The sequence below is a fragment of the Anopheles coluzzii genome, chromosome X (genome assembly GCF_943734685.1).
Source record: "Anopheles coluzzii chromosome X, AcolN3, whole genome shotgun sequence".
NCBI lineage: Eukaryota > Metazoa > Arthropoda > Insecta > Diptera > Culicidae > Anopheles > Anopheles coluzzii.
This window is the reverse complement of record NC_064669.1, coordinates 5,374,869-5,402,040: the sequence shown is the minus strand read 5'-3', so window position 1 is coordinate 5,402,040 and position 27,172 is coordinate 5,374,869. Positions and strand designations below refer to the sequence as shown.

The 27,172-nt window shown below is 48.7% G+C and overlaps 1 protein-coding gene across 3 annotated transcripts in view; it reads left to right on the top strand.

Moving 5' to 3' along the window:
• Positions 1-27,172, top strand: part of LOC120949999 (uncharacterized) — a 35,762-nt gene that overhangs the window by 6,176 nt on the left and 2,414 nt on the right. The window contains exons 1-7 of one of the 3 annotated variants that reach the window (XM_040367704.2): positions 13,998-14,293; positions 14,740-15,455; positions 22,431-23,079; positions 25,251-25,464; positions 25,544-26,379; positions 26,456-26,925; positions 27,004-27,129. In XM_040367704.2, the coding sequence (XP_040223638.2) occupies positions 15,108-15,455; positions 22,431-23,079; positions 25,251-25,464; positions 25,544-26,379; positions 26,456-26,925; positions 27,004-27,129 (2,643 nt within the window). In that variant the 5' untranslated portion in view covers positions 13,998-14,293; positions 14,740-15,107. Of the gene's footprint in view, positions 1-13,997; positions 14,294-14,739; positions 15,456-22,430; positions 23,080-25,250; positions 25,465-25,543; positions 26,380-26,455; positions 26,926-27,003; positions 27,130-27,172 lie in introns of those variants that run through there. The other 2 variants (XM_040367694.2, XM_040367721.2) reach the window with 2 other exon arrangements.

Genomic DNA, 27,172 nt, shown 5'->3' with positions numbered 1-27,172 from the left:
AGAGGTTTTGGTAGACAAATGTCACGCTACCGAGGCGGTCGTCTCTTGCAACTTCCCGACTTTGTTCGCCAAAAACAAAAAAAGAAAGAAAAAGAAACACCAGGAGTGGCATCCCTCGCCCTCGTTTCTAATACAATCCGAGAGGCTGAAAGTTCGGTTCTGCCCTTGTACGGGCTGCACCGAGTGGCTTGAGCGAGGCGTTCAGGGCCGTGCGTTGGATGAGACGAGCAGCAGCAGATCGCCGACGCACAGCAAACCCTTTTGCAGGAAGATGCACGCCAAAACCGAAAAAGGGCATCCGTGTGTGTGTGTGTGGGGGGGGGGGGGGGATGGTCTCTTACATCACTACAAAGTGAAACACAGCGCATCTGATGCGTGTCGCCAAATCGATCGATCGGATCCGCGTGATGGATTATGAGGTATGGCCAACTTAATGAAACGGTTTAAGCTTCCTTTTCTCTCTCTCTCGCTTCTCTCTTGCTTGTCGTAACGTGGCTTATTCGATCATTGCTGCACAGCTTGTGAAAGACTTAATCCCCCCCCCCTCCGCCCCCAACCCTCCTTTTCTAAAATAAATAAATTAAATTTCACCCATCGACTCGAAAGCTTAGCAAGCTGCGGCTAACGCACGAAACAAACAACTTCATCTCCGGGCAGCAGCAGCAGCAGCAGGCGACGAACCTTCTTTTCGTTGCCTTGTTTTGCTCCACGCCGCGATTGCTTATTGTGACCGCGGCGCCACGGCACGCGGGATGAAATCGACATATTTATTTAGCTGCGGTCTGGGCGGCACGATGCGGAGTGTTTTTTGCATTTCATGCGCATCGGCTTACTGAGCGGGCAGCTGGCAACTGTGCCAGAATGTGTCGGTTTGTTGACGGACAGGAGAGCCATTAGTAGGTCAGTCAAGATGGTGGGAAGGGGGGAAGGGGGGTGGCGTGTCTTTCTGCCATTTCCTTACGGACTAGAACTGAGCTGCATTGTGCAATGAAAGCACAAAAAAAGCAAAAAAAAAAAAATCGGGTTCGTCGCTGGTGGTGCGAAAAAAAAGAAATTCTTCTACTGCCCTACCAAACGGTACAAATGAGCGGTTTAATTTTTTAAACATTTTGCTCCTACTTTTGGACAAAATAACTGCAAATGTGTTACCGGTAGTGAAAGTTCTGGTTTTGGGTATGTTGGTTCAGTTGCAATTTACAAACAAAATAAAACCCTCTCAACAAAACACACTGCCAGAATGGCGACAAACACAAACCACTCCGCTACTTTGTGTATTTATTTATTTAGCTCTTGAACGCACATACGTAGCGCAAAAAAAAAACGCAACGAGAAATTCTTCCGCACCTTAATTGCAAAACGGTTGGCTCTTCCGCGCCAAGCCCGCAGAGAAGCGCAAAATCTGCACCGCTGGAAGCATCCAGGAAGTGGAAAACGCGCGACAAACAGGAAAGAAGAAAACAACATTCCCGCGGGCCAACGGGGTAAAGAATGTTCACACATGCGGCGAGGTTTCTCCTTCCCTGGCAAGCTGCCACTTTCCCTTCGGGTAGTGGTGAAACAAAGCCAAAACCAGAAAAAAGGGCAAAGAAAAAAGTCACCCGCGGAAAAGCAGAAAATGCGACCAAACTCAAACTCATACAGGGAAAGTCCGGCAGGAGGTTTTTCTCCGCCATTCCCTTTGGTGGAAGCTGCTTTGTGGCACCGAAGGGAGTGCTGTCCCGTGTAAGGGAGGCTCTGCTCGTCCGGACGGTTGGACTTTTCCGTGAAATTGAAAAACTGGTGCAGCGAAGGAGACAAAATAAAACCCCACGCGGCGGCAGGTATGGAGCGGTTTCTTTTCGCTGCAGTACAAATCAATAATCCATCGCAATACTCTATAATCGTCGTCGCCGCAGCGTTCAAGTCACTCGTCAATCTTGCCGGGCGACCGTTTAACCGGGCGTTAATGGTGGAGCTAATGAAAATGACATTTCCAAGCGCGATTATGGATTTATTTGCTTGGATGAATGTTTTTTTTCTTCTTCTTCTTCTTGCTGATCTCCCTTTTCCGATGAAATCTCTGATTGCCTCCCTTCGTGGAGGTTATGCATTAATTTGTGTTATTGTTTTTTTTTTATTGCACACCTCTTCTCAGCAAATCAAACCCGTATAATACGTATACTTTCACTCGACTGTTTTAATGCACACATTAGGAGGAGCAAAAACACTACACGCACACACACACACACGCTCGCTTGGTGTGTGCGAAATCTTTTACCGTGTGCGCTATCACGTAATTTATTGGTTCGACGAAGGTTTCTCGCGCTTCGCGCATTGTAATCCATCGAACAACCGGGAGCGGGATATGAGCTTTCTGATTATGCAGCCACGTGAAGCATCGCACTTTTTTTTCTTGTAACCTTTGCTGCCGAGCATGAAAAATATTAAGAAAAAGCTGCTGCGAGATGTATGGTTCATAAGAAAATAAAAACACGGTAATTAATATTCTAGGCAAAATGGTTGATTTGTTTGCAACAACAAGCTCTTTTTTTTTCGATCTCGACACGTTATTTGACTGCATCAAGATGATCTTTAACACATTGGTTCCCGTTAGTCGTTACGTTGATCGTTACGTTATCATTTGTAAGACACTCGAGAAAAGGTACAGGGTTTTCCAGGGGTTCTCATAGCTGTGGGACACTTGCTAGACTCTTTCCCATTGGAAGTGAACTTCATACGTTGGAATTGAACTCTATACCCTTTTTGGACAGGCACGTTGCACGTTCCTATTGGATTTCTCCAACAAGAGTGCTAGAGAGTCCAATTCCCATTACATTAAGTTCATTTCACGCAAGAAAGTGTTTACAAAGTGTCCCACAGCTATGAGAACTCCTGGAAAACCCTGTAAGCAACAGGGTGGTAATAATTTAATAGTTTTATTACATTCAAACAAAGCATTCAAATGAGCATTCGGCTCGCATACCTGTTCCAAGCACGTCACTGCAGCTTGTCAAGCGTTGTAGCCCCTCGTCCTGTAAAAGAAAAAAAAACGAGCACAATGGGAAGCAAAACGGTTGGCGGCCCACTGTCACCGGCGGGGTAGACGAACTAGGCTTTTACGAGCAGAAATCATGTCATTAGACATTATACCGGAACGCTGGGGGCCGCATTATTCAAACATCGGGGTTGTGTTCTCACTCTTTCTCACTGTTAAGGCAGCCCCATTTTCAGCTAACTGACCGAGCATAATTAGAATCGCTATTATTAAAGCCTGCGCCCCACCGCAGTGCACAGTTATCTTTTCGGCACGTCCGTTCTTGCGCTCGACTCGGACCACTTTTCCAAGGCGCAGCACCAAGACCCGGCTGGCGGCGATGATGATGATGATGCGAAGCTGAAATGGCTGAATGATTTTCGGGCAGCAAATGGAGCAGCAGCAGCAGCAGAAGCTCATTAGACTTCTGCTAGTCCGCGAAGGGGGAAAGCTCCTGTGCTGGAATCTAAAAAAAAAAAATAATAATAACAAAAATTGAAGCGAAAAGAAAAAAAACAAACAGCACCGTTTTTGTTGCTGTTTTCCCCCTTACGTTGAGACGTTCCTGTATGATTTTTTCTCATCGGCCGGGCAGGGGAGACGCAACACAGCATAGGTATAATTTTGTGTGCGTGTGGCTTTTCGAATGAGGGGGAGTTATGTGCAATCTCGTTAGATAAACGAATGACAGCCGCACAAACGCTGGGAGCATCTCCCGACCGAGGAAGCAAATCTTGCACCATTTTTAACTGTTTTTGCTCAGTTCTTTGCGGACGTGTGTATTGTTTTCTCTTGTTTATTTTCTAATCGCAAGAAAAACAGTTCAATTTCCCTGCCTGCAGTTACGTGAACAGGGGGGGGGTTCGCACCTATCTGTTGTGTAAGCTCGAAACGTGGAGACGCTCGCCGTTCTGGTGTTGCGTGTCTTATGAGGTAATGCTAGCATTGAAAGGGGTTTTTTTATGTTACAAATTGATCTGGAGCTGTGAATGCAAACGTAAAGATAGAGCGACGATAAGCAGCACAAGGGAAACGGGCAACTATACACAACGTTTGTCTTGCTCATGCTTGTTTGATGCTGTTTTATCAAATCTGGTGCTGTCAAGTGCACTAATTCCGGGCGAGCAATTCAAAACAATATTGCTGATAAGATGAAACAGATCAAAACAGTCCACTTTAATTCATCCCACAATCTCCAGTGAATGCGGTGAGTGGGAATTATTATTTTTTCGGGACACGAAAAGAAAATCATAAAAGAAGGCAAAATCATAAAATGGATGCAAAAATAGGCCCGAAACTCCTCGGTCCGTCACCAACCATATCGTGTGAACGTAAGCATTCGCTAATGAGCGGTAGCTGGGGCCACTAAAAAAAAAAGAAAATAATGTAATATGCACTCTCGGGGTGGAGCCTTCTTTTGGCGCAGCATAATTACCGCACGACGCAGCAGCTGGCCTGCCTTCATTACCGGCGGTAGAATAGAAGCTACGGTAGCGCGCGAAGCTTAATGACAAGCGGCGCGATTAGAATGATTGGAAAGCCCGCGGAAGGGATTTTTCATATCGCGCACTCAGTTTTTTTTTTGTGCGCGGCTTAATTAGTTAATTATGATGAGGAATCGCTCTCCCCAGAGTGAGCGAGTGGGCAAAAGAAATCACCCCAAAAAAAAAAAAAAAAAGAACAACCCTCCGTAACAAAAATGACTGGTTTTAAGATTTCCCGTCGCAAACCGCTACTACTGGGGCCACCGCTTTTCTCCCGACTGGGTTGAAAATAGGGTGGAATAGGGTTCGGTTTCGTTTCTGCCTCATTTCGACGGTTTCGACGTTTCGGTCGGATTTCTTTTTACTGTTTGATTTGACCACAATTATCGCGGGCCTGCAATGACGCGCTGTCACAAGCAATGAAATTTCTTCATTCCGTGGCGCGGACCAGGCGTGGATTGTGGTCGGTCTGTGGGACCATGGAGCGAAAGCAAACCGGGGTGTGTTCGTGTGGGCCATCAGCGGCAATGGGATGCTCGCCCAGTACTTTCCCAGATTTGGGGCGTATGGGGGAAGAAAGAGTAGGTCAGTTTGTGTGTGAAACCATCGCACGACACGAGGAGTGTTTGATATGGCTGTAGAATGATTTTTGGTGTTTTTTTTTTTTAATTTGACATCTACAAGGGATTATCCTGAATATCATCTTGACGTAAATAACACAACACGTGGGTAAATAGCTTCAAAAGTTTGAAAGCTTCTTGTTGTTTTCAGAAAAAATAATTTGGGGTTCGTCGCTTGCTATCCAAAGCCGTAGTTTCGGTCAAGTCTTTTGTATTTTTTAGCGACAAGAGTCAGTGTTTTCAATTCTCTACGTTCGGAGCCTTCAATTCGTATTGATTAGATTGAATTGAGCCTCATTTGACCTACTAAGACACTATCCATTATGACATATACATCATGTGCAGGGGTTTCCTAGTAAATTTCCAATGTCAAACACATTTTTCATTGCAATGTTGTATTTGCATCACAATTATGTTTCAGTTCTTCCACATGATTGTCGTCACGTCTCAAGCTTCCATTGAGTTTGACAGTTCTTTTGAGGTGTGTTGAAAATCATGTGTAAGAACGGAAATTGTATTGTGATGCCTAACCAATGTGTGACAGCTGTTGAAAAACATGCTGCAGGCATTGAATAATGATGTGCACACTCGAAAGTGATGGGGGAAAATCCTGTAAAACCAATAACAATTCAGTTACAAAATATCAACATAGCTGCCACAATGTTGATTGAATATTTTTTTGAAACTCTTCTTAAATAAATTAATCAAATCGTTTCTAAACAAACAAATAAAAAAAACACTGCTGCAAAACCCTGCAAATCGCATTATTTAATGGTTAAAAAAAATCATATTAATTATGATTTTACCTTACTGCGTCACCAATCACGGCATTCTAATGGGCGTGATGCAACAGCCAGCCAGCACAAATTCAATTAGGTTGTCTTGTGCTTATCTTGTCACAGTGTTAGGGGCCGGGAAGAGCAAAACAATCCCCTAGTTCCGTCCCGACTGCACAGTTTAACTCCCACAGGCCGCGAACTGTCCCAAGAATTGGTCATCATTTGCTCATCAGTTTTTTTTTCGTTGGTGTTTTTTGGGGAGCTGAGAAGGTATTTTTTCTCCACCTGCCTCCTTCACTCCAACTGTAGCATTGTCCACGGTGAAGTGACAAATGAGCTACGCTTACCAAGCAGGGGCCAGTGCTTGTGTCCCGTCATTTAGCGTCTAATTTTTGGGGTCAGCTAATTACTTCATAGAATTTAATCACGACCGTATCGGGGGGATAACTCCCCCTTTGGGATGGAGCAGCTGCAGCTCAGTGTTCACGCCTCCCTCTCCATCGCTGTGTGGTGCTAAAAGAACTCCAGACGCTCAACGCAGCAGCGGCGCAAAAGGATGGCGTGGTTGGCGGTGGCGCATAAATTTGTTTCGCTCGGAAGAAGCAATGTTCTGCTTTCGAGGGATTTCGTTTTATTTTGGGTGTCATACATTTAAACATAACTCCGTGTGTTTGTGTGTGTGTGTGTATGAGTGAATGAATAGTTTCGTGTTCTCACGGATTTGGCAAATTCCAATCCCGCGGGTAGATCTAGAACGCAGGGCAGGGGGGGGGGGGGGAAGGTAGAGAATGATGCTAAACCATTGTTATAGAAATTATCATTTACACATTTTTGGTCAATTGTTACTTTTAAAAAGCCAGACCTTTCCACTAGCCCAAAGGAACTGAAGTGACTGCAGTGAGCGAGGGGGGGGGGGGTGGAGGGGGGGGGGAGTGGAAATAGATGTAATTTTCTTGAAAGTAATAAAACTTAAACGGGCATAGTGTTGCAATGCTGGGTTGGCATAAAAAGGCAATAAAAAGGCCCCACACTGTTTTTTTTTTACTTTCCCTCCCTGGCACTGGCTGGGGTTCGTCGCTTGCCTTGTTATCGAAATCGATTGATCGTTTTTGATAAAAAAACCGACTTGCACCATTTAATTTAAAGCTGCTGCTGCCAGCCTCCTAGGTAGGCTGCCATTTGGCTTGGTGGAAAACCCACACACACACGCACACACACAAAGGCTCATTACGCACTGGTGGTGCCTTTCACACGGTACTGCGGATGCGTGAGACGGAGTAAAAACTGTGAAACGAAATCCAAATCCAAGCGAAAGAAAGCATCCCAAACTAACAATCTCGCAGAAACAATTGTTTTACGATAAGAAATGAAGGAACACACACACACACACACCCAACGCCGAAAACAGATCACGAACCTGCAAGAGATAATGTGTGTGGGGAGGGGTGGGCGCACTGCCGGGAATGGTTTTATTGCGTGGTGTCATTTTTAAAAGCAATTCCATCCACGCCCGGAAGATGATCTCGCTGACACGGTGCAATGTTTCTAACATGGCCGTTTTGAAGCGCCCGGTGCGTGTGCTGGTAGGTTTTTTTTTGTTTTGTATTCCCCTGTTGCACTACCCACCCATTTCGGCGTTTCGCTGTTTGGTAGGGAAATAAAGTACAGCAAGCAAAACAATGATTGGTGGGAAAATTAACAGCACCAAATCAGCAGATATGGCGCGCAAATCAAAATCAAGATAGACGGATGGTTTTGCGAGCCGTTTTTTGTTTTGTTTGGCTTTCTGTGCTCGCTCACTTTTGCATTTCGATTTGTATCCACACGGGAGGCTTCAATCGCGCAAGAGAGTTGTCGCCGCGAACTTTGCAGTGCTTTTCATTTAGCGCACCGCACGTATTTCGTCTTGTATCAAAAGACTATACAGGGTTTTCCAGGGGTTCTCGTAGTTGCGGGACACTTCCTAGACACTTTCCCATTGGAAGTGAACTTCGTACGTTGGAAATTGAACGGTATGGCACCTTTTTTGAACAAGCTCCTTGGAAATTCCACTTGGATTTGTCCAACAAGAGTGCTAGAGAGTCCAATTCCCATTACATTAAGTTCATTTGACGTAAGAAAGTGTCCCACAGCTATGAGAACTTCTGGAAAACCCTGCAAAGCGAACATCATCTCCGGCTGCGGATGGTAACCGCGGGCCTGAGTGAGGCGCGGTTGCTCGTTTCCATTCCGTTTTTCCGGGCCCGGGCACGGACGGCATCGGTGTCATTCGGTGCGGGGAAATTGCGATGCACGCCAACGCGGTGTAAGTGGAGCAAACAAACACGAACCGTGTTGAGCGGCACACACAAAAAAAGCTTACCTCGCACAGCAAACAAAGCCCGTGGGCCCGCGATGCATCTTGCCGAGCTCTTTTTAGCGTTTTTTTTTTGTTTGTTTTATTTTTAGGCAACATTTGGTGTGTTCTTACCGTCGAATTGTGTTTTGTTTGTTTCTAGCACTACTTGTGGCTTGCGCTCCACGGCTTCCACGGCGAGTGTTTTTGCAAGCGTGGCCAGATGTGTTGTTGATGTTTTATTGTTCCGTTTTGGAAGCAAATAGGAAAACACTAGCCAGTCACATAATGCCTGCGCGCTAAGGGGCACACACAGTCAAAAGGGAGTGCGGTAGCTGAAGGGGCGATTTTAAGTAGAAACAATAAAATAAATAAACACACATTTGATGGGAAGGATGCAACGTGGCTTGAGCAACGTGTTCGTACGTCAAAGTGAAGCAATCGAATAGCAGATGAGTCGTGTGTGTTTTTTTATTTTGGTGTGGCTTCTGTAACCGCGCTCATAACTTTCCCCATCCCCTGGCCTAGCCCTTGCGGTAATGGTAGGCGAGGAGAAACATCAGCGCTAGGAAAAATAGTAACAAAAAAAAAAAAAAGAAACACACACAATCGTACAATTGGCTTTCTTTCCATCGTTTCGTTGCGATGAAATTCAATTCGGCATATATATACTTTCTCCCCAAACCCGTACGCGCGAAGGGAATCGGAAAATCGATCGACTTCTCATTACACCGTTCGGTTCGGACGCGCGGGCTCGATTCATTCCGCGCCCGTCGTTCCGGCGGGAGGGGGGGGGGGGTGGGGGTTAGGGCGGTGCGGGCGTATTAATTTGTTGATTGATTTCTCTTTCTCCTTTCTTCGTAGGGGGAGAAACAAATTTTTAATTATTATTTTCGCACAAGATAACACCATTCTTGGACGCCTGACACGGCTAAAGTTTCGTTCGAGCGCATGCTTTGCTGGAGATGTGGGGTTTTGTATGGAGTGTGGACATTGCTTCAGCCGCCAAATGTCAAACTATTTGCAAAAAAAAAAGCAAACTATTATCGTAAAAACCCCTCAGCTACCTTTACGGAGGGTTTCTCGCTTGCCCTTGAGTTTAAGTCTTTTGTTCGAATGATTTTACAGGTCTGTCATTAATCAATTTTTATTGTTGAAGTGGTGTTTTATGCGATTCAAAATCAAATTCTTGGGTTAAAAACTGCCCAATCGAATTGAAAATTTTGAAAAAAAACCGTTAATTTCAAACACATTTAACAGTTTATTTATTTAATTATGCAGCATGGTGATGCCAAATGGATACATTTGATTTGTGTACGAAACGTTGTGAGCCAGGGTTTGTGTTCATACTTCCCAGTTAGTATGTAAGTACCTAACAAAAAGCACGCTAGAGTCTTTTCCCTCATTGATGTCTGCAAATAGGGTCACCCAGCAAGAAAGGAAGAGATAGGGCGCGAGACCAAGCGAGCGTCATTCGATGTACGTTTGCTGCTTACGTTTCGAGCACTATTTTCAATCAGAAACGAAAACAGAAGCCCACCGACTGCGACTTTCTGTCGGGTTTTCCTCACTTTCCACAACGAACGACAACCCGTTGACAAGTGCCTCTCTTTCTCTCCCCCCCCTCCCCCTTTCTCTTAACCCCTCTACTCCGGCCGTGCATCATCTCGTCAGCAAAAACCCTACCAACTGCCGATTCGGTTGATTTCACTTTCCTGCCCCCCTGCCCGTTCAACCGTTCGCGATCGAAACCATTCCTTGCACGGATCATCGAACCGAACCGCAGGCACACCGCCACCTTGTGGGTGGATGGAAGGAGAAGGGGTTGAGGAGTTTTTCTTCGCCTATTGCGCGCATTGGAAATGGTGCCTGTTTTCCTCGGCGAAAAGGGCTTCGCTAGGGTTGCGCTATCAAACACATCTGCGCTGTGCTGTGCTGGGGCAGCGAGTGCTCTGGGTCGGCGGTCGGGCATGAAGCTGCTTGATGAACTTTGACGTGAAATACCCCCCGCTCAAAAAGAGGGGATACGCACGGCGCAAGGGAAGGGAATTTGGACCAGGAAATTAGAGAAAAGAAAAGCAATAACAACAGCTTGATGTTCGCTACAAGAAATACACCTGTAAGCGAGCCGCTCGTCGTCAAAACAACGAAAAAATCCGGCACCTCGCTCGCGCGTGTGTGTGTGCGGTGGCGGTTGCTGAGTGCTCCAGTTTCGAGCGCTCAACAAACCACCACCGAACCCCTCTATAGCCTCCCTTTCGGAATGGACATTCAATTCGCTGGCAGTGGAAGGTACAGACAGACAGACAACCCCAAAACGGCACACGAAGGTGCGCACCTTCGAATGCTTTGGCTTTGCAGGGCACGGGGTCTTGACAGCGGAGGACCGGGGGGGGCCACGCGGGCCTGTTGTTTCGTGGCTTGTTGATCTTTAGCGCGTTTAAATGCCGCTGTCAGATCGGGTGAACGGTACTGGTAATTTAACGCGGCGGGAAGGCGAGCGAGGCAACGCGACGAACGGGCAGCGGTGGAAGTAAAAGGGATTGCCCGTATAAAAAGCACACACACATACACACAGCACAGGAATGCTAACCGCTCAGGTTCTCAAAATACCATTACAGCAGCAAAAAATCGAAAAAAAAAACAAAAAAACACTTTGAAAAGGCTAGGCCGCCGGTTCTATTGGACGCCAGTCGGAAAGGCGCGAGCGAGCGAGAACGTCGAATGCCCGATCGACTGCCAGCGTGACGGTGTGCGTTACCAGCCGAAGGTTAGCCTCCCAGCTGCGCGCTGCGAAGACTCATCGGTGCAAGTGCACGGATAAGCTCTAGGTACGGCGCGTACTTCTCGCCCGGGCGGATCCGGATCAGGTTACGCGAAAACATCTGGTCTGGAGATACTGCTTCTGCACCGTCATGCCGTCTGCAATTGGAAAGCCATCACCGTGTAATTGATTTGTGGGTAGTGCACTGCTGCGGAAGTAGCATTCGACACTGGAGCGATATCTCGCTCTGGCACGCCTGGCAGCAACGCTTCTCCTCTTGCTCGTTGTACCACTTCTGGCGATGGTTTGGCTTTGATATTTCATGATTTGTGGTTTTGCGTCTGCGGGAGCTTCCCCACCCGACCGAGAAGCTTTCAGTTTGAAGCGCTTTGGAGCTCCGATTAGGTCCGCAAGAAAATTCGTTTATTCACAATAACTTTGTATCCTAAAGCCATTGGAAGCTTAGCAGGAAGAGATCTTGATTCAAATTTGATTCAGATTTGTAGTTGCAGATAGCATTCCAACATTTGGGCTTTGATGTCTTTTGGACATCTGCGTCAAAACAATCTTGAAGATCTTTCTCCGTAACCTATACCCCAATGATATTGGAAGAATTCTTGGATGTTGTTGACAAACTATGTAGTGGAGCTAAAAAAGAGCTTGGAATTCAAATTTGATTAATATTTGTAGTTGCAGATAGCATTCCAACATTTGGGCTTTGATGTCTTTTGGAGGTCTGCGTCAAAACAATCTTGAAGATCTTTCTCCGTAATCTATACTCCACTGATATTGGAAGAATTCTTGGATATTGTTGACAAACTATGTAGTGGAGCTAAAAAAGAGCATGGAATTCAAATTTGATTAATATTTGTAGTTGCAGATAGCATTCCAACATTTGGGCTTTGATGTCTTTTGGACATCTGCGTTAAAACAATCTTGAAGATCTTTCTCCGTAACCTATACCCCAATGATATTGGAAGAATTCTTGGATGTTGTTGACAAACTTGTATTCCAATACCTGTGACATCTCTTCAAACTTGATATATTTACACAAAACCAGAAGATCAATCGAATATCTAAGTTCCAATATCTTAGGACCTAAGGAAGTTCGCGCATTTCTAGAAGCGTTCACATGAGCAGAAATTCCAATCTTTGCTCAATACGAGAGCATTAAACACAAGTAGAACTCCAGGAAGTTCATTAAAAGCTTGTACTGCAACAACACTGCAGTAAATTCCCGACATTGGAGCATTACGTCTCGTATCTAATCAAAAACGATCCCGTCTTCTTACATATGACAAGACTCACCAGTAGCAGTTGGATCGCAAAAAAAAAAGATTCTCTTGAAACCTATCGTGCAACAGCACGGGAAGCATTTCCAACGTGGGAATCTCTGCAATCTCCTACACGCCCGCTCGGCCCCATCTCCAATGCCCCGATGACCTGCTTGCCCGTTGTGCACGATCAGCGTGGCGATATCAGCGAGCGAAAGTAACCCAACAAACCAATCGAGCGGCGGGCACGAAGAAGCTGCCAGAAGAAAACCGGAAAAACAAACCACAAACCTTTTCATTGCACTTCACTTTCGAGCGAAACCGGAAAATCTTCCCAACCTGTCGCCGTGTCCCGCTGCCGTATGTGTCCCTGGAGATTGCGGCTAGCAAAGCGTCCGTAGTAGCAGCAGCAGCACCAGCATCGCGCCCATTAAAAGGTGCAGTATCATCCGGGTATCGGCCTTTCATGTCGGCTGTCGGCCTAATCAACCGCGAGCCTAATCAACCTGCGACGCCCCACCTTCAGCAAATAGGGAAAAAGGAAAGGGTGAAAATGTATAAGAAAATTGACTCTACTACTCGTCCTTTCCCTGCACTACCACCCTGGACGGCTTTTCCGACGAACGGGCGATTTTTCGGGGCGTAGTGGTGGCAAGAAACAAAGTCCGACCTTCTGGCCCGTCCACGCGGAGGCTCTCCTACGTACGCGCCCGATTCACGTACGCGCGTTCACTTTCGAATCGAACTTGTTTTCGAGCTCCCCTCCCCCCACACACACACACACTCTCTTTCTTTCTCTCTTCGTACAGCTTCCTTCCATTTGGATCACGAATTGAAATGGTTTTTTTTCTGCTTTTTGCTTTGCCTATTCACTTGCTCTTGTGCACGCGCCTGTATAGTCTCAGCGCCACGTGTGTCTCGTGGCAGCGTGCTTTGTACCACACACGCGTACGTACGGGAGGGCACGAGATAAGCGATCGAAGAGAAGGGAAACTGACCATTATCGATGTGGGTCGCTATTGGGTGCGAGAAAGACTTGCACAGTTCAATGCCAAGAGTGGTACGGCAAGCTCTAGCACCCGCAGTGGGCAGAGTAGTGAGCGCTGAAAGGTTAAAGTGTTTGCCAGTGGCTTGTTGGAGCGCTCCTATCGGAAGAGTTTAGTCCACCGATGCGTAGGTGTGCAACATTTACACAATTGCTGCAAACGTGCGCTGCTTCCTCCCCAAGCAGCAAAGGTCGTTCACTGCGAGAGTTGCGACAAAACGTCTTAGGCGACAAGGCGACAAGGTACGATCGACACTGTTTCTCTGTTTATGTGTGCTAATCGAGGTGCGCTCGGTGCACCTGCTGCTGCTGCTGCTCTCGATACCTGTTCTCGAGACCTGTTTATGCGCCCCAAAATTAGGCAATCAATTTGCACATTATTTTTATAGGCAAGAATGTAGCCGCAGCACCGTGTCACAACACGCAGGCCAGCTACTGTGTATCGATTGCGCACGGTCAGTGTCGCACCTCGCGCGTCTTGTGGACCGCCCGAGCGCAAGGTGACACACATCCGATGCGTGCGTGCTTGTACGTGGTTGCAAACCACCAACCGCCGCACCAACCTAATAAACCTCACCCGCTGCGTGAGCATTTGGCTCATCGATTGTATGGTAATTTCGCGGCATGGGATGGATGCTTTTTTTTTTGCTGCTCGCTTTCTGCCAACTACTGCACTGCCGATAGGTAGTGGAGCTACAACAACAAAAAAAAAGAGCTGGGAACAAAGTAAAACTGTTAAACACGTGTTGACACAGTTCTGGTGCTGACCGCGATCGATGGGAGAAACCGATAGCATGGCCGAGTGTACTTAATAAATAAAGTCAACAGCAAGTTTTCGACCAGAATTTCACCCGTGAGCCACAGCGAAAGAGTGCCAGCGAGGTGAACGTGCTTGGAATTGTGGTGTTTGCTGTGTGCCGAGAGGAGGATCTTAGTGTGCAGACACCGACGACGATGACGAAGACGACGACGACGTGAGGTGAAATTTTTGTCACCCATCTGTCGGTGGGACAGTTCAATTTCGGGCAGCAAGAAAGGGGAAACGTCGGACCCGTAAACCCCATTTTTTCCCCAATTTTGTGGTTCGATTTCTCTGCCGCTCTGGGGTGAGAGAAATCCAAAGGGAAGGGTATCGTTAGTGCGGGACAGTTTGACAGTGATGCAGCTAGCTTTGTACACCCCTAGTTTAGTGACCTTTGTTTTTGTTTCATATGAACGAACCTCACAAACCTCTCACAAAACATAATTCTGCACCGCGTGTTTTTTTGCACCCCTTCTTCTGTTTGCCTCCTCTGCACCGAGACACTCCTGCACATTGCTAACCACATACACCTACACTTACATGCAACCAACAACCAAACGCAGCTCAATAACGCCTGACACCTAACCTGACACGATCCAATTCCATCCGCCTTCCTTCCGTAGCGACACAGACACAGCACCGCGCATGCCTGACGACCTCCACCCGTACCCGACCGACCATCCACGCTTGGTGCCGTGACCAGGAGCCGAGCGTGATAACGCGACCGGGGCAAAAGGTGGGCGCAGTCGGAATCGGCCCTCCGCGAGACACGACTACTAATCACACCGCGTTACTCTAGACACATACTAAATTCTAGCGCAAAAGTGAGAGTTAAACGGGAAAGAATATGAACCGCGTGTGCTAGCTGAAAGGCGTCGGTTTCGAGAACATTGTTGTTTGCAAAGATTTAGTGTTTGAGTGTGTGTGTGTTTCGGAAATTTGTGGCACAACTTACAACGACCAGCGTGCTAGTGGGCCCGTTTACTGCAATATGGGCACGGCACAGGACAACCATTTAAGACGAAGCACGGATGAGCAGCAGCAGCAGCAGCAGCAACGGCACCACCATCACCATCACAGGCGGTCGCAAAATCAGCGCCAACCGGCCCGACCGACCGAGGGCAAACCGACGCCAGCTGGCGAGCAACAGGCAGTGTCGAAAGTCGGTGCCATCGTAGCAAAAGGGCGCTCGAAGCCGGCGAAAGGCGACGAACCCGACGATTGGCAGTACCCGTTCCAGCACCACCAGCAGCAGCAGCAGCAGCAGCAGCAACAGCGGGACGAACCCGTCTGGGGCGCAAAAGAACGAACGAACGAGCGGGAATGGGGTGGTTTTAAGGTGAGTGGTGTTGTTTCGCGGGTGGTAGTTTGTTGTTGTTGTTGTTGTTGTTGTGGGGGAGCGTTTACCAATGACACACAGCAACGACTCGAGAGGGGATGTATTTTTCTTGGCCCGAAAAAAGGCCAATTGAGCTAATTTTGGTGTGGAATTTAGCGCACTCTGATCGTTTGTTAGCTTTGTTTTGGTGTGTGTGTGTGTTTTTTTTTTGTTCGCCCCGGCAAAAGGGCAAAGGGTTGCCGACAGGGCGAGTGAGTGCAAAGGAAGGCAAACAACAAAAAGAAAGCATCGCGCACCGAGGTGCGAAGATAGGCGATTTGTAGGCGATGCTTTCGATTCAGCAATCGAAACTAACTGCAGGACATCCCCCGCCCGTCCGGCCGCCCGCGTGAGTGATCGGTTCGTGTGGGGTTTTTGTTTTTCTTACCGCTGCCCCGTTGAGACGCCTTAGCTGTTCTGGTTTTTTTTTTATGGATGTAAAACGTTTGGTTGGCAGGAGGCAAGGGGAGTGAACGAAACGGTACCCGTGGATGGGTTTGGAAAACTGATGCGGGCGAAATTAAATCCACGATACTGTTATTGATCTGCCGTTCCGTTCCGTGGTGGGGCTGAGTGAGCGAGAACGGTTGGGTCCTGTGCCCTCACCCCCCCCCCCCCCCCCCCCCAGCTGGGCACGATCTGAGCATAAGATAATTTTAGCCTGCACGCTACTCCACAACAGACGGGGCACCGCTTACTGCGGCTGGGAAGAAGCAAAGCAGCAGCAGCAGCAGATACCAAACACCAAAAACGGTTTTCCCTGCCCGCGGAGCGCGAGTGGAGATCGCGTTAAGATTTTCGCAGCGAAAACCAAAAAAACGCTTGCAGCTGCCCGATTGGGCGCCAGAGATTATGGACGCAAAAATCTGGCCGTTTTGGGCAAGGGGAAATCTCACTCGCGCAGTCAAAGCGCCCAAAACTCTTGGCCCAGGTGATTGATTGATTTCGCTGCCGTGTGTTACAGTGGGTGCAATCGCAGTATGTGTATTTTGGTTATTTTGCTTTTTCACATCTGAAAAAAAAAAACTGTTTATTATCTGCCTGGATTTTGTGTTTTTAATTGGAAATGTTGACTAAATGCGGTAAACAAGTCCTATTTTTAGATTTTTTTTGTATAATATAATATTTTTTTGTTAAGGTATTTTCGTGGCTTATACAGCCGTTGACGCTAAAGTTTGCCCCTAAGGCCCGAGTCTATGAAAATGTTGCGGCAACATTTGTTGTCAAATCGTATGGACGAACTGTCAAACTCATGTTGCGGGAACATTTTTGTTGCAAGTGAAACAAAGCGATTTATTTCAAATTTATTTGCTGCAGGAACATTTTCGGACTTGTTTGCTCACCAAAACAGATAAAAAATATTTAAACTTAGTTTTGAAATGTTTTTGTGGGCAGATTTGTGCACAGTTGTTGAAATAAATAGGAAAATCCATAAGTGTTGCCATTGAACAAATGTTGCCGCAACATGTTAGAAATAGATCCAGCCCTAAGTCACCAATTTTTGACGGCGTGTCACAATGTTTGCCTCTGATGCATCAATTTTTGTCTCTAAAGCATCAGTTTTTTTTTACTGCAAGTGTCTCATGCATTGACTGTGTTAATAAATGTTTGAAACGGTTCGTTTCAAAATAGATGAATTAAAGTTACATAGTTAATCATGTAATCAATCAGCCTCGCCATGCATATCATGAAAGTCTCATTGAAGTTTGCTAAGTCCGCATGTATTCTTTTGCGTGAACAGTAGTGCAAAAATGGATAAAACTTGTATAGCAAATGTTAATATACAGGGTTTTCCTACAGAACTCAAGTCCGCGGGACACTTTTATGAATCTGCGGGAGTCACTCGCAAGACAGCGGAACGATATATTGTATCGGATTTGTATCGCAAGACTGCGGCACACTTTTTCGGACACACTATCGCACCCCATTGGATATATAACTTGACAGCCGAAATTTTAAAAATTCTAATTTCATGTTTTTAGAGTGTGCATCAATAATTAATTCGCATACAAATAAATAAGAGGCATTACAGATTACTTTTTCAAGCCTCAAACAGTGGGAATGCAAAATAAAAATGAAATAAAAATAAAAAATTAGGCTGTTAAGTCCCTGGGGTGCGATAGTGTGCCCGAAAAAGTGTGCCGCAGTCTTGCGATACAAATCCGCAGATCCCGGTATCGGCAACGTTTTCAAGTATCATCTAACATCTATTCTGAAATTACGAAAAAGTTCGTCGCTTAACCATATCATTTATAAAATAAATCAAAGAAAAGTTATAATTCTACACCTGTAATGTTTATTTCTGTTATAATCTGCATCGTCAATGGTCAAGTTGGATGGGTATCGAATAAGAATTGCCGCAAAAAAAAAGACCACTTACAGCAATTCCCACCACTGTACCGCTGGCGATGCAGATCAATTTTCTGCGGGCAACATTCTAGGCCACAGCAACGGGAGCTGTATCAGCGTGCGTGAGTGTGGGGAAAATTCGCAACGGTGGAACGAGCAAAAGCGCTCGGTGGGGGGTTGGATGGGCGCGCTCGCGCCCGATTGATTTGACCGGCTTTCTTGTGATTGCCGTTGGCTGATTTAATTACCCAGCCAGCTGTTGGTGTGTGTGTGTGGAGATTTTACTTTTCTCATGCCACTTTGCACAAAATCCAAACACGGATGTGGCTCACTTCAAGGTAGCCACGCTTTGATTTGCCAGCGATGCGTTGCCTTCGTGCTGAGTGTAATCTAACACACACACATACACTCATGTGGGCTTTTTTGCGTGGCAATGTAAACATCCCTTGAGCGGGATCCTGTCACTTGTCCTTGCACGAACCGATGCAGATCAATTAAAGGCTCTATTAATTAATTAATTAATTAACGAGATATGTTTGAACAACCCCGTCCTATGGCGCTTATTAAGTTTTGTGCCTCTCTCTGTGTGTGTGTGTGTGGGAGAGTAACGAGAGCTCATTAAGCGGTTGATGATGAGGAAATGGCTTGCAACAAAGAAGCTTATTTCATATTAGGCTCGTTATGAGGCAAGGGCACAAAGGTACAGAGAACACAAAACACGCGGCCGTTCCCTTGGAAGATTCATTTGGACCGCCCTACAGCACGCTTTGACATCGAGCGAAGTTTTCTCACGCGTGGTGGTGATGACACGTGAGCGGCCCGGTGTCGGGCAACTGGACTAGTGTCATAAATCAGCGCGGTGGGCAGCGCGCTGGACTTTGTGTTGCTGTGTGTGAAAATAAATCTGGTGCAATGCGCGTGTCATTGTACTGCGAGTACCGGTGCGGAATAGTGGGACGGTGGGAGAGATGGGCCGGAGAAAAGAAGCCATTAAAGCAACGGAAAATTTGAACTATCTCATCGCGTTCTGGCGCCCAGGCAAAGTCGTGGAAGTTCCCGCAGGCCGCTCAAAAAAAAAAAAAGTAGCCAGAATGTCAATGGGAAAGGGGGGGGGGGAGGGAGGAAGGAAGATCCCCCGGAAGGGACTGTTATATTAATGTTTGACTCTACTTTGTGTCTTGTTGAACAATGTGCGGGGTACAATTTTTACAGCTGCGTTTAATCGCTTGCAAGCGCATTGAAGTCTTTCGTTTGCACAAGCACGTTTTGTTACAAAAAAAAAAAATTACACACTTTTTCGGACTAAACTGATGCTGTACGTTGCGTGCAAAATTCTTAGCGGACCGTTTTTTTTGTTTTGGTCTTGCCTTCTTGCCTTCCACACTTTCTCCGTCTGGCGAAACCGTCAAAGTGCTGGCGACGCAGAAACGCGGCCGCCAGTTGCGGTTCGGTTAGCAAGTAGGAAGCGACTGGGCCGTCGGGTGGAGCCGTTCTGCTGTTCGTACGCTGCCGCTGCTCAGCCGGAGATGCAAACGCAAACCATTAGCAATTAAATCCCGACCGTAACAGTGCAGTGCCAGCAGCGCGAGCGCCTTAATTAGCAGCTTGCGAGCCTGCCGAAGGATTATGATACAGCGCTGAAGCGCATGAGATGTGTTCGGAGGGTGTGTGCTGCGTGCCTGGTTGCATTGTTGTGTTTTTTTTTGTCTCCTCCCCCCCCCCCTTTCAGCTCGGTGCGTTAATGTGTTTTTAGTCTTGCTACCTTCCTCACCATCAAGCCCGCGTGCACACGTGTTGCATGCGCAGCGATTAATTTATTCGGGTGTGTCGAACGTTTTTCGAAAAAAAAAGCAAAAAACAAAACACAAGTATAACAATTCGCTTCATCTTGCGGCTTATTAAGGCGACAGTTTGCGGCTCGGGCCGGTTGTGTAAGCGTTACTGATTGAATGTTTTATTGAAAGAAAAAAAAATGGAAAAACAACTTATACAACACTTTCACACATACACCGCCACACATTGTAGAGAAAAGTTCGATTTTCCGGGCGTTTCTTAGCCTCCTAATCAGCCTCCCTACAGCTACAGTGAAACGAAAGAAAAAAAGAGAAGCAAAAAATTAGCAAAATCCGTCCGACCGGCTGCAGCTGCTCTGCTCGTTACGCACCCGTGCCCCGTTGCACCGGACGCAAAGATGGAAAATAAAAAAATAGCAATAATCTGTGTACTTGTTTGTCTGTGCGTGTGTATCTGTGTGTGTGTGTGTGTGTGGCTATATATTTTCTTCCAATTTATAAAAGCGTAGCAAAACATTTCTCTCCCCCGGTTCGTCGCTTGATGCCATCGGGCAGACGAAATTCGAACTGGACGACAAATGAGGGGGAGGGGGGACTGTGCGGGGGGAGGGGGGGGGGGGTGGGCCCGGTCTAGCAGCGAGAAGAAAGCTCGCCACTAATCACCATCAAAGAGTCATATTTTTATGTAATTATTGTGTTTTCCCAATGGCTGCTTTAAATGTTTCGCCCTCTTCCATGTTTCCTTTACCTGGTGGCAAAAGGTGTTGAAAATTGAAATCAGCGTTTTTCGTTTCGTCTTTTTCTTCTGCTTCTTGTCGGGTTTCAGCGCAATTTCACCATTATCTATCTAAGGCACCCCAAAACAACAGAGCGAAAGAGAGAAAGATAGCAATAGAAAATGCGTCAAAACATATCAAAACAACCCCTCGGGCTATGAGGAAAAAAAAAACCCCAGTTGCACTTTCGGGGGGAAAAGGTTAATGAGCTATCAATTAAGCGATGAATTTTCGCCCAAAGTTCGAGAGCCTCGCCAGCCCTCCGCATCCGGCGGGGTGAATCGGTTTGCAGTGTCTCGCTTCCATTTTTAAGCTGCAGTGGGCCGCAAGTTACCGTTACTGGATCGAATGGAGAGGAAAGTGAAACGTGCCGCACTGCACACGGCCCTCAAACACTCTCCCCGTACTTTGCTTTACAAATTACGGTTCAATGCTTGACCGCCTCAAACGATTAACACGCCTTTACCTGTGTTGTTGCATCAAAGAAAGTAACATAATAAAAAGAAATATATAACAATAATTTATTGCTACGCGCAGCCGACGATACGCGTCCTTGCTGCAGGCGACAAACCCCCAGCCAACGGCAATGGCGGCATCTTGCTTCCCAAAACCGCCCCATAAAGGTGACAAATTGGCAGTTGCTTTCCTTCGCCCGTTTCTCAAACCGCGAGCTGAGCGTTACAATGCCCGCTTCCGTTTTCGCTTTTCGTGTTTTCGGACCCACCTTCGGACCCTATTAGCCACTAGCCACTATTTGCATATCGAAAGCGAATTGTAAGAGAGTGTTCGGGCTGGCAGCGCTAAAGAAAGTCGTGGAGATACATTGTGAAACGAGATAATTGGCGCCCTCGCCCCATGTGTCCCGCGTCTTCTCTGTGCTTTTGGGTCGCATAATTTTGGCATTAAACAAAGTCGCAGTAAACAAACCCGATACTACTCCACACTGGTGCGGCAAATTTCGTTCGAAATTTCATTCGCATAATCTTGGGGTTTTGTTTTCGTCTGGGTATTTTTGGAGTTCCGGAAATTCGAACATGGAGATGTTACCGATTACTTTGTTGCCCTCCGCAGTGGACATGCCGTCTTTTAGCGCGCGGAAAAGGTTAAAGCTGTTAAAGGTAACGGCAAAAGCTTACAAAACAAAAGGCTCGCTCTCCAATTCCAATGGCGAGCGTTACTGGCGAAACGATTTTGCGCAACGGTTGAAATCTCCGCCAAGACGCGACGATCGAGCTTGCCTCTCGTCGCGCTTGGGCTAATGGGTACGGCCAGGGCAGCAGGGTACAATTTGATTCGATTCGAAGCGGCTTATTATCGCGCCCATCGATTAGCAAGCGCACGCAGGCGTGACAGTGGTGCAAAATGCAGTACGCACCCGGTAGCTGCTCGGCCCGGCTATGATCTGTCAGCGGATTGTTAGAATCGAGAGGCCCACACTGCCGTCGCTCCGTACACATTCCACCGGCTTGGTGGCGGCGAGAGAGAAAGTTAATTGTGCGACGGCTAGTATCGCAAGTACCCCGGGCAGAAAGAATCATGCACCGCAGCGCAACGGACTATGACTCGTAGTACGGGTAGAACCAGGGAGACCTTGAACAAACAAAAAAGACAGTTCGTAAGAGGCCTAGAAAGCGTAAACTATATGCAACATTTTTCTGAGCGCAAAAGCTCTAGCCTTTTGGTTAGCAGCAACGCACAGAAGCTCAGCCTTTCTGCTGAGAATCTTCCATCACAGGCCATTCACAGCGGGAAAGTCAGTCAGGTGCGACCGGCACCTTGGGGTTTTGGTGTTTGGGGCCGCGAGAGCAAACAACCGCGCACTGTTTAGCGAGCTGCCCACCCACCTCCTTCTCCCCTCCCTTCCGTTCTGGACCGCTGACTGCGCACAAGGAATGAATGACCTGCAGCCCTGGGATGGGAAAGATGCGCACCCTGGCACCATTTGCAAAGGCGTCGAGGCAACAAAACGCAGATGAGATGCGCAAATTCTAACGCGTTTTCTTCCGTTCCTCCCACAGAAACCCGGCCCAAAGTATCCCGAGTCGGACGATTGCGACTCCCTGCCGCCACCGCCGCCGCCCGATGACGATTCTTACTTTGACGACGACGATCGGCTTTCGCACGGTCACCATCACCACCATCACCATCACCATCAGCTGCAGCAGCAACAGCAGCAGCACCTGGCCCATCTCGCCCAAGCACATCACAACGGGATGCATCTAGCGACACAGCAGCAGCAACAGCAACAGCAGCAGCAGCAGCAGCAGCAGCAGCACCGTCATCACTTTGGCACCGGGACGCCACCGCCCGCGCTCGATTCCGATCTGGACGCGAGCCTCAAGAAGGACCGGAAGCTGCGCTCCAACTCGGACAGCTCCAACGCCACCAGCGGTGGAGGAGGTGGTGCAGGAAAGCACAAGAACGGAGGGCTGGGCGGGAAGGCGGCGAACGGAGGGCACGGCCATCATCACCACCATCACCATCACCATCATCACAGCCGGGGGGCAATGCACGCGAAAAGCAGCCGGGCGGAGTCGGTCCTGTCGAGCGATTCCGACATACGGTTTACGCGCCGCAAGCTCGGCGACAACCAGAAGTGTGGCTGTGCGCTGATTGCCGGCTTTCTGCTGATACTGCTGTGCGCCGGTGCGATCGTTTACGTTGGCTGTAAGTAATGTTGCCGGTGGGCAAGCGTTTATATAGGCTTGTACGCTGTCACCGTGCTGGGGCTGGCCGGTAGTCTAGGTGGGAAGGTGGGGCTGGACTTTAGCTGAGCTTGCAAAAGTCACAGGTTCGAGACTGGGGTGTGTGTGTTTGCAGGAACTTTTTAATACATCGTGCTGTGTCCCCCGCATAGAGAGGGCAATTTTCTCTTGGATAAACAAGACCTCCCTGTAGAGTGAGGATAAGAAGAAGAGCAGCTTACCATGAGTTAAGCAGCCCCCACAGCACACTTAACTCTCTTGTGTGTGGTCATGATGGGCGCGCGTGCAAAATACAATTTGTGTGTTTTAACGCAATGCACGCACGCTTGCACACCACCGCATACAAGAGATTTATTACCCATGTAAGGGGCACACCCACCAAACCCGCTCTTGCCATTCAACAGCACAACTACTTTCTTTGTTATACACCAAGCAAAAGCAAGTGGCCTGGCGCGGCCTCCATAAACTACTTTGACGAATGAGAACATTCGATGGCGCGCCGCGCATGCAGAAAACAAAACGGCACCATTGTGTGTTTGTGATGACGTCGGCAGGGAAAACATTCTATACGTAAACATACACACCCCCACAACACCACCACCATCCATCCTCTCTTAACAAGCTCCTATTAGCGCAGCTTGTGGGACCTCTCACGGGTTAGGTCGTGGAAGAAAGTAAGTGCGTTTGCGAATTTCGCCGCTCATCGCGCAGGAATGTGAGAAAACGGCAACGAAAGAAAGAGTACCTACGTGTTGTGTGTCTAAGAGAAAGACAGAGAGAGAGAGTGACGAGTAGAGAACACGCTAAAAGTCAGCCATGGCACAAAACACTTTCAATTAAGTCGATTGTTTTTGCTGTCTGCGCGCGCAACGTGCGAGTTGTTTCTGTGCGAGTTACACGAGGCACTGGTGTGGTTCACCCAGTGCCAAAACTGCTGCTCCAGCTTTGCTATATGGGTGAAATGGGTGCCGTTGGGTACGGAATTTCTCTCCGCCGATGGGCATAATTTGATTTTATGGCCCTCTGGCACTGCCACACTGTAAGCCGAAACAGCTTTTTACGTAAACCGAACAACCTACTGAAGAAGCAGCCGTAAATGCGCACACGCACGGCTGGCGTTCTTCGGTAGCCAGGGGGAGGGGACGAAAACTCGCGACAATAGGCGGCAAACTCATTGAGGTTGAGCGCTGGGAACAACAAAAAAAAACACACACACACACACGCGGCAACAACGCCAGTTCGGTACCAAACAATGCGTCTTACGCGGCGGATCAATGCGCGTCTCATATTTTTATTTGCGCTTCCTAATTGGAGATGCGCACATGCGTGTGTGTGTGTGTACGTAACTCTGGAAAAGTCACAGCGACCAGCGAGGCTGGGAGGGGAAAGTGAAAAGTGACTTTCCATTTCCAGCGGGATGGTGTCTAATTGCTTTTTTATTGTTTTTTTTTTTGCTCATCTCTCCCGACGTGGAATACCTGGAGGGTTTGAGATGCAGGTTGCGTCAGCATCATAAGGGAAGGGAGGTTGATAACCCGCACAGATGGCGCTCTAAAAGTAACCCCATAAGCTCCAGTCAGGAAGATTGATTACGAGGGGTTTTGTTTATTTTTTTTCGGATAAGCCTTTTCCGGCGCACCAAAACTAATAGAATGTCTACAGATGAGGGGTACATTACGTGTTAGCCATATTGAGATGATACAGGGGTAGGCGAGGATGAGTCCGCTAACCACTTTCACGCCATCTTTCAGCTAATGAGGGTAGTGTTTGCAGGTTGTGTTTCGGATTTGCGCTCTTAACGTGACCCAAAGCTCGCTCCGGAAGTTGTTTTACTTTCGCTCGGAGGCACCTGAAATAATGGTGATGACCCAAACCAGAGCGCAGTTTATCTCAGAAGACCGCTGACTAAAAACCATGGTAATGGAAGGCTTCCCTACATGCGATCAGTATCCAGCTAATGGGCCCATTAACCTGCGGATGTGTGCTGCAGATTAGTTTGCCCCGTGTGGAGACACTTTGGAGTTCCGCTTCTCCAACCTGTCAGTGACTTCTTGCGGTCGTAAACTCTGAATGCTCCAGAGATGTTCCAACTTGATGCAAACTCTGCTTTCTGCTCATTTCCCAACTTCCCAGACACGTACCTGCGGCCGGAACCATTGCCGGATCGGATATTCCGGGCGCGGCTGCGCGTGATCGAGGGTGACCGATGGACGCCCGAGCTGGCAGATCAGAACACGCTGCGCTTCCAGCACCGAGCCCGCGACTACCGGGAGCGCATCAATCTCATAATGCGCCGGTCAGACCTGCGCGAACCGTTCGAGGGTAGTGAAATTCTTGCACTGGATGGGTAAGTATCGGAGAACACTTGAACTCCAGACCTCCAGACATTCAGCATGCGTGTCTTCCCTTTCCCACTGACAACACAGCAACGAGGAACCGGGCGACCTGACGCTACACTTTGCGCTCTACTTCGACCCGTACGCCGAGCTGGTGTCGGCGGCCGATCTGCGCTCCATCCTGCTGGAGGAGATCACGGGCCAGGAGCGCAAGTACTTCCGCAACCTGACGATCGATCCGAACAGCCTGGTAATTAAGGAAGTGTCTGGCACGGGCGACGACATCGTCGGCACGTCCTCCTCGCCGCTCGGCGGCAAGGATGAGGTGACGGTGGAGATCGTCACGACCGCACGACCCCCGCGCAAGTGTGAGCCGCTGCGGCTCGGGTACTGCCGGTCGGTCGGGTACAACGTCACGACCTATCCGAACTTCTTCGGCCACGGCTCGCTGGAGGAGGTCGAGGCGGATCTGATCTCGTTCCGGGAGCTGGTCGATGCGGAGTGTTTCCGCCAGGCGTTCGACTTCATCTGCCGGTTGCTGCAGCCGCCGTGCGAGTACCGCAGCATCGAGGAGCCGACGGCTGGGACGGTCTGCCGCCAGTACTGCCAGTCGTTCTGGGCGGGCTGCGGCGAGCGGCTGCCGGAGCGTCTGCGCCGCTATCTGGACTGCGAGCGGTTCCCGGAGTCGACGGGTGTGCAGTCGTGCCACAGCAAGCCGGGCTGCACGGGCGAGCTGCAGGCAAATGCGCTCTCGTCGCGGCTGTGTGACGGTGTAGCTGACTGTGCCGACCTGTCGGACGAGAACACGTGCACGTTCTGTGCGTACGGGGCGATCTCCTGCGGAAGAAGCCGCGCTTGCTACGCCCGCAATGCCCGCTGCGACGGCAAGCTGGACTGTCCGGACGGTAGCGACGAGAAGGATTGCCGTAAGTGGACTTCTTCGTACGCCTCTGATCCCTTCCAGCACAGCATCTAACCGTGTCCTTTTCCTCTTCTTGCAAGTGTCCATCTCGCCCCAGGTAAGCTTCCTGACGTTCCCGCCACCGATCGTCCCATTCCGGCCACGGTTCTACTCGGAGGGCTACGCCGTCTTCTCGGAGAAGGGCACCACCGGCAAGCTGTGCTCGGTCGGGATGGAGGGCAACGAGTACGTGCGCAACACCGTCGCCGAGTCGCTGTGCAAGGCGCTCGGGTACGAGCGGGTCGACTACTCGGAGATACGCAACGACACGGAGCCGAACACGAGCTACGTGCGCGTGTTGGATCCGCGCGCGTCCGAGATTTCGTTCGTGCGCACGCAGTGCCAGAGCAAGCAGTCGCTGTACGTCGCCTGCAGCCACCTGGAGTGTGGCGTGCAGTCGACGCTACCCACGAGTCAGAACATCGGCCTTTCCAAGATGGCGACGCCGGGCGATTGGCCGTGGCATGTGGCGCTGCTCCGGGCCGACACGCACGTCTGCGACGGCACGCTGGTAAGTGGCGAAGATTCATCGGAAGATTCGTTGGCCAATATCTAATCTGAGTTTTGTTGATCTGTTTACGCTGTACAGGTTTCAAAAGATTGGGTCCTCACGACGGAATCATGCTTCCAGGGCCAGGCAAAGGCCACGTGGATGGCGGTGTTTGGTGCGGTGCGCCTCTCCTCCAACGCACCCTGGACGCAGCGGCGTCGTATTGTAAGATGAGCGGGCTGACAGTGACTCTCCGCCGCTAATACTC